The sequence below is a fragment of the Melanerpes formicivorus genome, unplaced genomic scaffold (genome assembly GCF_026170545.1).
Source record: "Melanerpes formicivorus ecotype bairdi unplaced genomic scaffold, bMelFor1.0.p_v2 SCAF_6, whole genome shotgun sequence".
NCBI lineage: Eukaryota > Metazoa > Chordata > Aves > Piciformes > Picidae > Melanerpes > Melanerpes formicivorus.
The window spans coordinates 35,409,075-35,423,628 of record NW_027142358.1 but is presented as its reverse complement, the minus strand read 5'-3'; the positions used below and the strand labels follow the sequence as shown (position 1 = coordinate 35,423,628).

The 14,554-nt window shown below is 48.1% G+C and overlaps 1 protein-coding gene across 4 annotated transcripts in view; it reads left to right on the top strand.

Annotated features, from left to right (window-relative positions):
• The window catches only part of CHST15 (carbohydrate sulfotransferase 15), a 50,928-nt gene that overhangs the window by 21,420 nt on the left and 14,954 nt on the right, over positions 1-14,554 (top strand). For all 4 annotated transcript variants that reach the window (XM_068140472.1, XM_068140470.1, XM_068140473.1 and 1 more), the window contains exons 2-3: positions 10,703-11,728; positions 12,446-12,785. In XM_068140472.1, the coding sequence (XP_067996573.1) occupies positions 11,141-11,728; positions 12,446-12,785 (928 nt within the window). In that variant the 5' untranslated portion in view covers positions 10,703-11,140. The remainder of the gene's footprint in view (positions 1-10,702; positions 11,729-12,445; positions 12,786-14,554) is intronic.

Sequence of the window (14,554 nt, the reverse complement as noted above, 5' to 3'; positions counted from 1 at the left end):
ATCAATGAAAGAGACAAAGACTCAGGCTTAAAATAACTCTCCAGGGCCCAAAGCTCTCTGCCTGCAAATTCAGCTGTGCCACATTCGCTCTCCAGCTCTTCCTTGAATCAGACTCAACTGACACTCTGAAAGGGAAGGTTTCTCTTTCTCTTCCTCAGTGAGGCTTTGGCATGCAGCAAACCTAACCCTGGCGATGTGGGTGAAAGATGCCTAAATCTGAAGCAGCCATTCTAACCTCACAGTGTGGCTGACATAAAGACATTGTCCCAGGCAGCTTCCTCGAATACAGATGATACTATGACAACAAGTGTGCTGTTGTAGAACCACAAGATCATAGTTCTGTGGGGTTTAGGTTGGAAGGGGCCTTTAAAGGTCATCCTGTCCAATCCCCTTCTGCAGTGAGCAGGACATCTATAATTAGATCAGGGTGCTCAGTGTCCTGTCCAACCTGACCTTGAATGGTTCCAGGATGGGGCATCTACTACCCCTCTGGGCAACCTGGGCCAGTGTTTCACCACCTTCACTGTAAAAGATGTCTTCCTTCTATCTGTCGAAACCTCCCTCTTTTAGTTTAAAACCATCACCCCTTGGCCTGTCACCCTCATGGCTAAAAAGTCCGTGTCCATCTTCCTTAGTGTCTTTAAGTGTTAAAAGGCTGAGCTCTGCATGAAGGGAAAGCACATGTCTCTCTTGAGAGAGTTGCCCCAGAAGAGCTGTTTGAGCACTCTGCAGCAGGATCTGTCCAGAGGCTCCAACAATGAAGCAGATTTGAAAGCCTGCAAATAGAGCAGAGCAGGCAGCTGTCAGAAAGAGAGGAGTAACAACCCCCAGCCTGATCTGTGAAGTGAACTCTGTCAGTGCTGCATCAGTCCCCTGCCTCTGGAGCTGTCTGAAGATGAGTACTTACTTAGCTTTGATTACAGCCTGCCTGCAGGGCGTATGGGAGCTGCATTTAGACATGAATTTTTTTCCCACCTGCCAACCCCCACCCCCCCGGATTTGTTTGATAAAAATATCTGGGGTGGGAGAGCTTCCTAACAGACTCAGCCTTCAGGCTTCGTGCTTCCCTGCTGCCTTAGTGCTTGTCAGAGGCACTTGGCTGGCTTGTGGGCTGCTGGAGGGATACCTTCCTTGAAAGAACATGGAGGTAAGAATCTCTGTGCCTGTAATGTGATGTCCTGTGTTGGGAATGCAGCCCTAATGCCTGCCTAATCTTGTTAAAATGTGACAGAAACAGTTGTGCAAAGCCGAGCCTCACCACCTGCGCTCGTGTTTCGCTCTGCCCCTTAGAGTATGTTCCCTTTTTACATTGAATGTGGCAAGTCCAGCCTGGAGACTTCTCCCTGACACTGAGCCACTGAGGCAGTTACTTAACCTTCTCGTGCTGTCTGGGTCTGACGTTCATTGTCTTTCTGGAGATTATAGAATTCTGCTTGGCAAGGGGTGAAGCTTGACTCCCATTGGCAGCAGTAGTTGATGTCTGTTCTGCCTCTTCGTGATTCGATCACTGTAATGAGAGCCTGACTCTTTTTTTGGTAGATGGTGGCGACTGCTGCCTCTGTTTCAAACACCACAACTTTTTCATCTGGTTGCAGATTGTGGGGAGGGGAATTTGGGAGTCCCAGAGGATGGATGTGTTGGCTTATCTCTGTTTTCATGGGATGACCTCAAGAGGTGAGTAAGACAGGTGGGGAAGGTGCTTGTGGTTGCCGTGAGAATTACAAACACACACACACACAGAAGCTGCTAAGGTGGGACCGTGCATGGTGATTTCTGGCAGTGGCTTACCCTGGCGTGGCTGTGAGCAGCCTTGCACTGCAGCTCTTTGTGGAAGGACAAACTCTCTCTACCGTGTGCTGTATTTTCACATCCAGTACAAACCTGTTGGCATTCCTGCAGCCAGGCTCTGTGTGAGATGAATGAAAACCAACTGAAGTGAGCTGATGAATTGCTGGAGATGTTGCACATCACAGGCAGCAAGTTTTGATCAGGATTTGGGAAGCCAGTGTGCACTGCAAGCACAATTCTGCTCTGAGTGTCCTTATAAATGAGAAGAAGAGGATTTGCTCTGTTTGTACCAAAGGAAGGATGTAAAGACATCAGTGTGAGCTCTGCCCTGGTGCTGGGTGATGGATTCATGGTGCCTGGGACGCGTGGTACAACATACTGAGCGGCTGGCAGCAGTGCTTTACTTCTTCCAGGGCCTTTGAACCTGTGTGTCTGGGGAAGTCATGATGATGATGATGCCCCAAATCCCTACCCTTCTCTTCAGCCCTCATAAAACCTTCATGGGAACAGCTTTGGACATGTCCTTGTGTGCATCTGAGAGTGGTGTGCCTGCTGAGCCCGCGTGCCTGCCGAGCCCTCATGCCTGCCGAGCCCTCATGCCTGCCTTACCTGTGGAGAAACCAGGTCCTTGTCTTCTAAACCTATGTGCTTATTTCTATCTGACTAGGAGACCACAGCACAGCTTGTAGTTCAGCAGAAGCTCAGAGGTTGGCTTTGCTTCGGATTTATTTCCCTGTCTAGAGTTTTGTGCTGCAGGTAGCCCAAAATCACAGACTGGTTTGGGTTGAAAGGGACCTTGAAAGGCCATCCAGTCCCACCCTCTGCAGTCAGCAGGGGCATCTGCATCTGGGTCAGCTTGCTCAGAGCCATGCTCAACCTCACCTGGAATGTTTCCAGGGATGGGGCATCTCCCACCTCCCTGGGCATCTTGGGCTAGTGTTTCACCACCCTCACTGTAAAAACTGCCTTCCTTATCTCTGGTCTGACTCTCTCCCCTCAGCTCCACCATCCCCCAGCCTGCACTGCCCTGACCCAGCTGCAGGACCTTGCGCTTGGCCTGCTCGAACGTCATGAGGTTGAACCTTGTTGAACTGATGGATCTGACTCTAGATTGGTTTGAAGCAGACTAACCAGGAGAAGGAAGGAAACAAGAAAAGGCAAAAGAAAGAATCCAAAACAATGCCCCAGCAGTAATGAATTATTTTTGTCACTGTTTTTCTCCAGTGACAAGCAGCTCAGAGTCAAAATGAGCAACACCAAGCTGAGTGGTTATTTTCACCTTTTCAAGGCAAATCAGACAGTCTGAAGGTGCAGGTGTGGCATGGTAGGAGCACAGAGGCTGGACCTAGGCCCTGCAGAACGAATATGTAATCAGAGGTTCTGGGGGACAGCATGGCCATGCTGAGGCTGATCTAGGACAAGCTCCTGCTCTCCTTGCTTCCAATCACCTTTATGCTCAAGCTCTCTTTATGCCTGTTGTGGTCCTTGTGTCACTGAAACAGTCATGGGTGCTCTCATTTGAGGGGGGTTTGTTAGAGTTTCGGCACATGCAGGCTGTGACTCGTGTGGTTCTGACACTCACTGGCAGTGTGGTGACAAGAAAAGAGCAGAGCATGTTTGGGTTAGATCTAGAGAGAGGAACCAGCTGGGCTCTGGAGCGGGCCACAGCTTGCTGAGTAACAGTTCAGGGGTTTGGTTTGACTTCAGAAGTCTTCAGGGCTGGTGCCTTTAAAGAGTGATTTACACTCATGGAAGTTTCCAGCAGCTGTTTGAGCAGGTTGAATGCATGCTCATGGGCTGTGAGCACACAGCACATTGTGGAAAGTGTGACTGTGTTTCAAGGGATTGCTGTGACAGTGTTTGCAGAGGATTGCTGAGTTTCCTGGTAGATGAATTGATTGGTTAGGACTCCTTTTTTTAAATATTATTATTTTTTAAGTAAACAGTGGAGCCTTGCCTAGCTTGGGCCTGCAGGAGTTTGCTGAGCTTTGGCCTGCTGGTTTTCTAAACAGCTACAATAGCTTTTTGCTTTTCCCTATTCCCCTTTCCCCATTCCCCTTTTTTCCCCCTTTTTCCCCCTTCCCCCCCCCTTTTTTCCCTTCCCCCCTTTTCCCTCTTTTTCCCTCTTTTTCCCCCTTCCCCCTTTTTCCCCCTTTCCCCCTTTTTCCCCCCTTTTTCCCCCTTTCCCCCCCCCTTTTTTCCCCTTTTCCCTTTCCCCCTTCCCCTCCCCCTTCCCTCTTTTTTTGTCAGTGCAAGGAGGTTGCAGAGGTCAGTGATTCATGATTCTCATTTATATTGACTCATCTTCTTTCTGGCAGCTGGTTGATTTCTCTTGAGGTAAATAGATGTGAGTTCAGGCAAAGTTTCCTGAGTTCATTTTCTTTGTCTTTCCTTTTTTTCCCCAGTGTTGTTGCTTGCACTGTTTGCCTGTCACAGTGGTGCGCCCTGCCCACTGACTTCCTCATGCTGTACAAATGCTTCACTACACTTGCATAAGTACTTCAGCTAGAGACCACATCTGAGAGCAAAACCATCGTGCATCCTGTGGTCTGGTTCAGTCCTTGTCCATTCCAGAAAGCTCCAGAGCCAAGAAGCAGCTGTAATGGTCAAGCTTTGCAGGGTTTTTGTGTCCAGAGGCCATAAACGTGTCTGGCACAGGCTGAAGAACTGTTGTGGTGCAGGGAGGAAGCTGATCCCTGCTGTGGGCCACGTTGCAAGGGGCAATGAAGGACCAGAAAAGGAATGAGGTGGTTGTGCTGCACTGCTTCTAAATATTGCTTCTTTTGTTGTTGTTTATTTTCATGTGAAACTTTGATGAAGGTTTTACTCTGCCAGCTTCACTCTGCCCCTTCATGTTTCCATTCCTATTCATGTGAGTCATGGTACAGCCGTGGGCAGCTTCACTTGGAGACCTAACTCTCGTGTGACTGACAGCCACGGGAGCTCTGGGGAGGGAGCTGTTGCCAAAATGAAGTTCATTTCTGGATTGTTGGTGGATGGTGTTGGATCAGCCTTCCTCTGAGAGTGCAAAAAACATTTGCAGCACAAACTGAGAACTTGAATTAAACAGATCTTCCTAATTTGACAGGGAAGGCACTTAGGCAATGAGGATGTTTGTCTAGATCTGTCCTGGGCCTCTGCTTGTGTCCATTATTTGAGCCTTCAGTTTGCTGAATGTGGCTTAAGGGGTTTCTTGTTTGGCTTTTTACCTCGTGTTCCTGACAGGAGTCTGTCTCATCCCTGCCTTCTTCTCTTAGCAATTGGGAGACTTCAAACAACAGAGCTGTTAATCAAAGAAGGGATTAGACATGATTAAATTAGGATCCATGTCCTCCCCAGGAGCTACTGGCCACGTGAGATCAGGTACTGCCTTTGGCCTGATCCCTTTGACTGGTTATTGCTAAAGATGCTACAGCACCTGTAGTTTTCATTTAATGTAACAGAGGGAGAGCAAGGGCTACCTGCTGCAGAGGACATGTTCCACCTCTCTGCTTTGAGTGATGCTTCAGATGAGGTATCTGCTCCTGGTGAAACTGCTTCTCATCACGTGGGGAGGGAGCAGACATCGCAGCAGCTACATTCTGCTGGTAACGAGGAAGCAACAGAGAACATCAAATGCTCCTGTGTCTGCACATAGCAATAGCTCTATCTTCTGGCTTTTGCTCAGAAGCAATCACATTCCCTGGGAAACAGAGCTCATTCCCCTCAGGTCTGATGAGCAGATCAACATACAACATCCTTGGTGTGAAGCATGCCATTGCTGGAAGTAGGAAAAAGAATAGGGATTGAAGAGAGCTTGCTCAGGGAGAGTGCAGTCTGTCTGTGGAGCTGCAGAGGAGGAGCAAGATTTGTCTGGGCTTTGTAGAATCACTGAGGTTGGAAAAGACCTTCATGATCATCGAGTCCAACCATTATCCTTGCTCCATCAAGTCCACCACTAATCCATATCCCCAAGCATCACATCTGCATGACTTTAAAACCCATTCAGGGATGGTGACCCAACCACCTCCACAGGCAGCCTGCTCCAATGTCTGACAGCCCCTCAGTGAACAATTTTTTCCTGATGTCCAGCCTAAACCTCCCCAGGTTCAGCTTGAGGCCATTCACTCTTGATCTATCACTTGTTCCTTGGGAGAAGAGACCAGCCCCCAGCCCCAACCTCCCTTCAGGTAGTTGTAGGTCCCATCTAAGATGAGAGTTGGTGGATTATTTTCTCAGTGCTCTTAGGCATCTGTATTTTAGGTTGTGACCTGCCCAATGTGACCATCTTAGTTCAAATCTTCAGCTGGCACAGCGACCTTTGTCCCTTTCTCCTACCTCTGGTCAAGGCCAGTGATAAATGCTCAGTGAAAGACTGCAAGAACAGCTACGGATAGATTTCTCCCATCCCTCTCTGCCTTCTAGGACTTGAAGATAGCTACCTGTGATAGATTTAGTCTCCTTTACTTGTCTGATGAGTCCATAATTTTGGCATCAACAAGTTCCACATTTTAATTACACTGTGTGAAGAGAGGGAGCAAAGTGCCTTAGCCCAACAAAGAGAGGAGCAGTTGTGTTACTGCTGTGCCTGAGGTGTGTCTATCACAGGGCAAGCAGCGTGCCACTCTGCAAGTGGTAGCAGGAGAAGCTGTACCATGATTAAAGGTAACAAAGCTGGTGTGAAATGTAGCCTCAGAAGTACCAGCAGCATTTGTTTGATCTTTGCTCGAGAGCACAGTCATTATTACAACTGGTGACCTGAAAAAGAGGTCACACATTTAGATGTCCAGAGGATGTGTGTGCATGTGAAATCTATTCCATCTGGTTGATCTTATGCATAGAGAAGGAGAATTGCAGTTATATGGCTGGGGACATGAAAGTCATTGCTTTTTATGGCCATTCTGATTGCAGGCTTTCCATACTGTCCTTGAGGAGAAAGGGGAGGGATTGTGACACGTTTGTTTGGCAGTAATAAAGCAGAATTTCAGCCCTTTTCCATACAGTGAACAAACACAGGTGACTGATGAGAAATCCTGCAGCTTTCATTTGTGGTGGAATTTATCTTCTTACTCTGTTTAGCTTCCTGCCTGGCACCGAGTAGCACATTGTGGGTACTGAATTGGTGGTGGTTTATTGTAAGGCTCTAGCAGGCAGCTCTGCCTTCTGCTGTTTGCTTTTGTGGCAAAGCCGCTGGTTGCTATCAAGTTCCCTGTTGCACATGAACATAATTCTTAGTCTGAGTCGGCTTTAATTGGGAAGAGTGATGCAGGACTCCTTGGTTTCAGCAGCAGTATATTGAAATATGTATTGACTATTGAGTATATTACTGAAATATATTGACATATCAGATAGCTACTGTGTCCTGCTGGGGCCACACCTGGAGCATTGTGTCCAGTTCTGGGCTCCCCAGCTCAGGTGGGGCAGGGATGTACCAGGGAGCATCCAACAGGGGGCTGCAAGGGTGCTGAAGGTGCTGCAGCATCTGTGTGATGAGGAGAGGCTGAGAGACCTGGGGCTGTTTGCTCTGCAAAAGAGCAGCCTGAGAGGAGATCTTATGAGTGTTTGTCATCCTCTGAAGGGTGGTTGTCAAGAAGGTGCCAGGCTTTATTCAGGGGTGTCCTGCTATAGGACAAGGGGCAAAGGATAAAAGCTGGAACCCAAGAAGTTTCACCTCAACATCACAAAACCTTTCTTCACTGTGAGGGTGACAGAGCCCTGGAGCAGGCTGCCCAGAGAGGTTGTGGAGTCTCCTTCTCTGGAGACTTTCAGGACCCATCTGGATTCATTCCTGTGTGGCCTTCCTTAAGGTGATCTCTGGCAGAGGTGGTTGCACTCAAGGATCTCTGTAGGTGTCTTCCATCCCCTACCATTCTCTGATTCCATTATTTTTTATCCCCATTCCACCTTGTGCCATCTCTTCTCTCCCTGTTTCCTGACTTTGGAGATTCCCCAGCGCCCTCACTTTTACAAGGAAGGTTGCTTTTGGCCAAGGAATTTGCAAGGGTTTGTGTTGATTTCTGCTTTGTGGTTTACATTTGTGTGGGACAGCCAAACACCATATAGACAGCAGTGTAAATAATTCAGCATTCACTTCAACAAGAGGAAATGACTTGCTGCATTATTCAACAATGCACACAGACACTGCTTGTTGTGTACAGAGAGCAGCGTTCTGCCAGTGAGCCCACGGCAGCTTTACAACCAAAGCACAAAAAGACATCAGTGGTTTATTACTGACTCACAGCTCATAACCTTGCTTCTGCCCGCACCCCGCATCCTTCTGCTTCCAGCAGTGAGATACTGGGGCTGTGACTGCTGGCAGTGCTGAAGGGAAGAAACAAAAGTACACTGAAAATGTCTTGATTTTGTGGGGTGGGTGGGGAAGGATCCTGGGGAAAGCTCCTGGCCTTCTGGTGGCCATCCCTCATTGCCTGGCAAAAAGCTGGGGAATAAACTTCCACTGGAACCTTCTTGGTAAAGAGAAAGGAGTGGCAAGAGGGAATAACATCCTGACTTTAATGTGTTCAGCACATTGGGGTTTTATTACATGAGCATGGAGTGGAGAATCATCTAGCAGGGCATGTCTGCATCCAGCAGTCAGTGAAGAATGAAATCCAGGCCTGTGTTCTGTCAGCTGGGCAGTGTGTCCCCGTGCCCTGTGCCAGGCCAGCAGGCTGATCCCCTGACTGCTGTAGTGTGCATGCCTAGGCTGGCAGAGCTGTGGTTGCTGGTGGAACTTTCGATTTGCCCTCCAGGCTGCTGTGCTCAAGCGCTGTGCTTTGCTGTAGCTGTGCCCCCTTGAGTCAGCTTCCAGGTCCATTGCTTTACAGAAGTTTGCAAGAGTAGTTTCTTGGGGAAGTCTTACACTGATCTACTTCTCTTTGGTTTAAATGTAGTCAGTAACAATTATGCCACGACTTCTGTCTGCCTCCTCTGACTTCTGTCTGCCTCCTCTGACTTCTAGAATAAACTCATTAAGGAAATTAGCATTTTATTTTTTTTGTAGGAAGGTATTTTGCAAATAATTTTGTTCAGTATTGCCCTAAGTAATTATTGCTGAGTCCTTCAGACACAGCCTGCTGGTGCTGATTGCAGGATGCACCCGTGTGTGACAGCGTTGGGCAGGAGAGCCATCGGGAATACAAATCATTGTACAAAAGCACTTTGTGTCAGAGAGAATGCAGCTAGAGGCTGATGGTGAATGCCCTGCCTCATCTGGAGACTGGTGCAGGAATGAGCCAGGACAGCAGTTTTCCTTGAGAATTACAAATGTCTGCTGAAAGAGCTAAAGGCAGAGCAGTCAAACTCTGGGACTCATCCTTGTCTGATTTAGGGTGTTGTGGAACAATCAGAGCAGCCTTTGTGTATCCATTGTATTGTCACGAGTAATTATGTTCCTTGCTGGTGTCTGGGGTGTTACACAAATGTGCACTGTGCAACAGACTCATTGAATGGCTTGAGTTGAAAGGGACCTTATAGATCATCCAGTGCCAACCCCCTGCCTTGGGCAGGGACACCTCACCCCAGCCCAGCTTGCACAAAGCCTCCTCCAGCCTGGCCTTGAACACTTTCAGGGATGAGGCACCCACAGCTTCTCTGGGAAACCCATTGCAGTGCTTCACCACCTTGGTGGTAAGGAGCTTCTTCCTAATGCCCCATCTAAATCTATTCTGCTCTAGTTTCAAACCATTGCCTCTTAGCCTGTCAACACAGGCCCTTACACAAAAGCCCTCTCCAGCTCTCCTGCAGGTCCTCTTCGGTTTGCTATAAGCTCTCCCCTGAGCCTTTGCTTCTCCAGGCTGAACAGACCCAGCTCTCCCAGCTCATCCTCATAGGAGAGATGCTCCAGCCCTTTGGTCACCTTCGTGGCCTCCTCTGCACCCTCCTCTGTGTAGGTCTGTGTTGTTTCTCAGGAACTGAGGTCCAAAGTCAGACAGGAAGACTTCTGCTGAAGACAGAGGTGTGCAAAAGCAGGAGTGAAGTTAGGTGGGTTTGGGTGGAACAAAGATAGGATAGGAAAGAGAGAAAGATGCTTAGAAACAGTGCAGAGAAAAAGCTTTTGTGAACCTTAAAAGCAACTACTGTGGGCCCACTGGCAAAAAGTAATGAGGAAAGTCTTTGCATGTGGTTATGAGGTGTGTTTAGACCAGGGGAGCAGTGCCTCTATGAGAACTGTAATGGTGCTGATGAGAACTGGGATGATTTCCTGGATGCAGGGTCTTGCCTTGGAGTTGCAGTATTGATGGGTACCCTGCATCTGGGTAGCAGCTCTTGCTGGTTTGAGTGAGCACAGTGCATTCAGAAGGTGTTTGGCCAGGAGAGCTGAAGGTACCCTGCGGTGGGTCGGGTGTGGTTACTCTGATCTCAGAACCATTTGGCCCAGAAGCCAGAGGACCTGTCCTGAGCCTTTGCTTGTGCCTATTACTTAAGCCCTTTGATTTGCTGAATGTTTTACTTGTGGCTTAAGGAGTTTCTTGTTAGACTTCCCTCAGGCATATGAGGTAAAAGCCAATCTCATCCCTGCCTTGTTCTCTTAGCTAGGGTCCCACCCCATTTCGGAGCAGTTAATGTAAGGCCCTCACATACAGACAGAGTGTAAATATTTAATCTTGTCTTACTGGCCACTAGCCAGAAATGCTTCTGTATTTACAGAGCAGAGGAAGATCTGTTAGGTAGGTTGGTGAGCAGCTGAGGGAAGTGGGGTAGTGTTACCTGTGGTAGTAAGTGTGTGTGGCTGTGAGCAGATGGGTGAGTGCAAAGGGAGGCAGCCCTCTCTGAACTGGCAGCCAAGTGTTGCCTGGGTTTAATATCCTGAGTGCTGTGATGAATACTCTTGGCAAATCGAAACTGGGAAATTGCTCCTGGGAGGCTGCACTTTGCTATGGCTTTGGGTGAAGGTGAATGCAGAGGCTGTATCTGCTGTTCTCTGTTTCTCTAGGTTGCACAGTGCAAGCCTGTGAAACATCTCAGGGAAGAAGCTCCCTCCAATGGCATCTGTCTGGTTTGGAACCTGCCTGGTTTGAAAGTACCTGGGAATTTCTCCCCATATTTGCCTGTTCTGGTGTCAATCAGAGGACAATGAATTGGTTTTGGGTTTTGCATATTTTCACACTGCCCAACAGTTTCTTTTGCTCCTCACTTTGTTTAATTGGAAAAACTTGAGCCCCTTGTGCAGCTTGTTCTTTGCCACATTCCTCTCGCTGAGCCACATCCACAGTGCATCTATTTTTGTGTCTTGGTTGTGGTTTTTTCTCCCTTTATGTGACATATGTCAATTTCTGAGTGCTTTTACCTGTTCTGGTTTGAAGCTGTCCTGTTTGAACCTTAATAGTTCCAGACTCACAGAAGATGACTCATATGCTTCAGAAACATTTTTATGGCTGTGCTTGTCTCGTTATTCCAGGAGTTTAAGGGTAGTAATATGAGGTATTGCATTAATTGTTGCATCCATTTATTACCAAATGACTTGCACAGACAGTGCTTCAGATGCTGTGGACCTAATCATCATAACCACAAGTGTCCTGTCTGCAAAGGAGAGAACAGGATCCCTCTGTACACCGACAGCAAGCAGATGAAGCTGCTTGCAGTGTTGGAAGTAAGGACTGATCACAGGGAAAGCTGGAATGGATTTTTCTGCCTGAGGAAGGGGAAGCTATGCAGCTTAATATTTGGGCTGATTATAATGACTCTAGTGATGGCATCCTACATACTGACTGGGGCCAAGCGTGGCCTGTTGTTAATACCATCTCCCTTCCACTACGGCGCTTTTGCTAGCAATCCCAGCTTAATGGACAATGAAAGCCTTAGTGACATGAAAGACCATTACCAGCCTTCTAAAATGAATGTTTCATATGTGAAGGATTATCCCAGCATTAAATTAATTATTGACACTATTACTTCAAAGATTGAGTTCATGGCAAGACAGCGCCCTGATTTGGAAGAGCTGAGGAAACAGGAGCCACATGTGAGTATGAAGCGGGGTGTGCCCGAAGCTGCTGCAAACCTGCTTGTTTCCAGAGTTCTGGGGCAGTCTCTTACTGAGACTGGGGGGGGGGGAAGTGCAGTTTCTGAGCTGTTCATGTGGTGATTTATACCATCTAGAGCCTCCTGGCTTAAACCAGCTGAGAAGCTGAGAGCTTGGGTCGGGTCCTTCTGAGTCACAGCAGAACAGATGGGTTACAGAAATGGTCTTGACACCAGAAACTAAAGATCAGGCAGGTTTCTGATAGCTGTACAAGCTCCCTGAATGCCAAACCACCCTGACTTGGATTGGCCAGTCACCCTGAACGATACATAAGGAAAGAGCCTTTCTAATGGGTGATCATCAGGGTGCCTTCCTGACAAGCCTTGTCGTTCAGAGTTAAAACCTGGCAGTTACTCTGCCCAGAGTACGACGTGTTAGACTTTAGAAAGTAACTCCTGGGGCTGCAGGGCAGGTCCCTTCTGGCCTTAAGCCCAAAGCATTTCTAAACGTTCCTCTCTGCCAGTTCAACTGTTTGTGCAGGATTTGGTCCCAGTGTCACCAGAAGAGATAAGCTAAGTCAGCTTTGTCGTTCAAAACCTACGGGCTAAGGATGCCCGTGGCGCCTTTCTGCAGTGTTCTCTTGCTGTGCTAAGTTAGGAAGGTTCAACTGTCAGGTTTTGGCTGTCCTGACTGAAACTGCTGTGCTTCATGTTGCAGATGTTTTCAGTCATTCCTACTAAATTCCTTCCAAACAGCAAGAATCCTTGCTGGTATGCAGAGTACAGAGGGAACACTACCACAGACCCTTACGCAACCAACTCCTATGCACTGTATTCCAAGCGCTTTCGGCTGATATTCGATTACCTCAGGAAGGTGTTCTGGAACCACCTGTACCACTACAAGGGCAGGCACTACCGTCTGCGCTGCCTGCCACACTTCTACATCATTGGCCAGCCCAAGTGTGGCACCACAGACCTCTATGACCGCCTCAGGCTGCACCCCGAGGTTCGCTTCTCGGCCAGCAAGGAGCCGCACTGGTGGACGCGGAAACGGTTTGGTGAGTCAACGTCCCCTGGCATCCAGCAGAGGTGTCTCTGGAGAGCTTTGGTGTTTATTGGGCATATTTGGGGTGATGTTTGCAGATTTGCTTCATTTTGGCTTGTCTTGAAACCGCTGGAGTTAACAGTTCTGCAAACTCCAGGGGATGGATGCTGGGCAGGTTCCAGCAGCCTGCCTTTGGTCACTGCTGGTTCGGGACAGGCTTCTCTACGTGATGCACATTTCATGTGGTTTCTTGGCAGTGCTTTGGGAGATCTAGGAGAAAAATAGAACTGCTAGGTAAAGCCAACCTGTGAATGTGTAAAGGCAGGAAGAGGAACTGCTTCCTTGCGTTTACAAGAATGGTTTGAGTTGGAAGGGACCTTTGAGAGCAAGGCTGAATTCCTGTCTCTGCTTTGGCATTCACAAACCCTCCACTTGCAGAGTCTTGTGGTCAGCCACTGAGGACAAAGGGCAGACCCTCGAGGAGAACATTCTACACACAATTACATCGTTTGAAGTCATTTTGTAAAGCCAAGGAGTGAGGAAAGACTGCAGAGCTTGTGGTCTCGTGGAGGGGAGATCTGCACAGATGACCTTGTGATCATCTCAGGTTGTCTGCCATTGGGAATGAAGGGTTAAGTTTGCTCCTTCTGGCTCAGCCCTTGCTTTGTGCCTCGGTAGTGCAGTGACTGATGGCTAGTATTTAAAGAACGAAAAAGAGGCTGTGACAAAGGGCCTAACGAGTGGAACTGAGACATCTCCCTTCGTAAGGCAGCTGCTCAGGGCTATAAACTTGCTTTGCTTTGTGACACTTACCTGGACGAGAAAGTCTCTTTGGTCTGTGGCCTCCTCTGATTCCCTGGGGTTTTGTGAGGCTGGCTAATTTCAGCTGAAGATAAACAGCCCTCCTGGGGAGCCCCATTTCGTAAATCACTGCTTTACCCTTCTGCTGGGCTGGCTGATGCTCTACCGGACGTTGTCCAAACTGGACTGTCTTTTTTTCCTGGCTCTTAGCCACAATCTCCATTCCCATGAGTAGGGTGGCAAGAAATCAAGGCAGTCAGTCTGTTTCCCCCCCTCAAAATAAGCAAAAATACACTGCTCTGCTTTCTTCTTCTCATTAAATCCCACTGTCCTGAAGGGGAAAATCAGAGAGTGGACAAAAGAACTCCCTTGCTGAGATTTTGTCTCATGTAATCAATAATTGTTGGCCTTGTGGGAACAAGAAAGGGAGAGCTGAGAGGTCCTACTCTGTATTCTTATCTTTGCTGCTACTCTTTTGCTTTCCTAATACTGTCCTTGCCCACTCTCCGGTGGAGAAACTCTCCTGTGGTATGGTAAGAAGCAAGAATGCAAAGACAGACACCAGGAGCTTGAACAGAAAGTGTAGAAGTGGGACTAGATTTGGGGGAAAGTGTAGGAAAAGGAGTATAACAATCACAGAGGTGGCTCAAGATGCTGTGAAATGCAGGGGGAAGGTGATACTGAGCCCACCTGGGAGTGGGGGAAGGAGGGAGTGGAGGGAGACCCTGCTGTGGAGCTTTGTTTTCATCCTGGTGAAAGACAAACCCGTGAATGATTTCCCAGCTTTCTGATTTTGATAAGTGTGTGTGGATTTGCATATTTGGCATCAGAACCTGTGCTCAGTCTCAGAACAGTAAATCTAGTGGGAGTCTAATATTGCTTCAGTTTATGCTGGGGCAAAAGCAAGCAGAATCTGCTCTTTTGTATTCCTTCCAGATGCTAAATTTAGAAGAGAGTAAGTGCAAGCTATGCCTGCAGGAA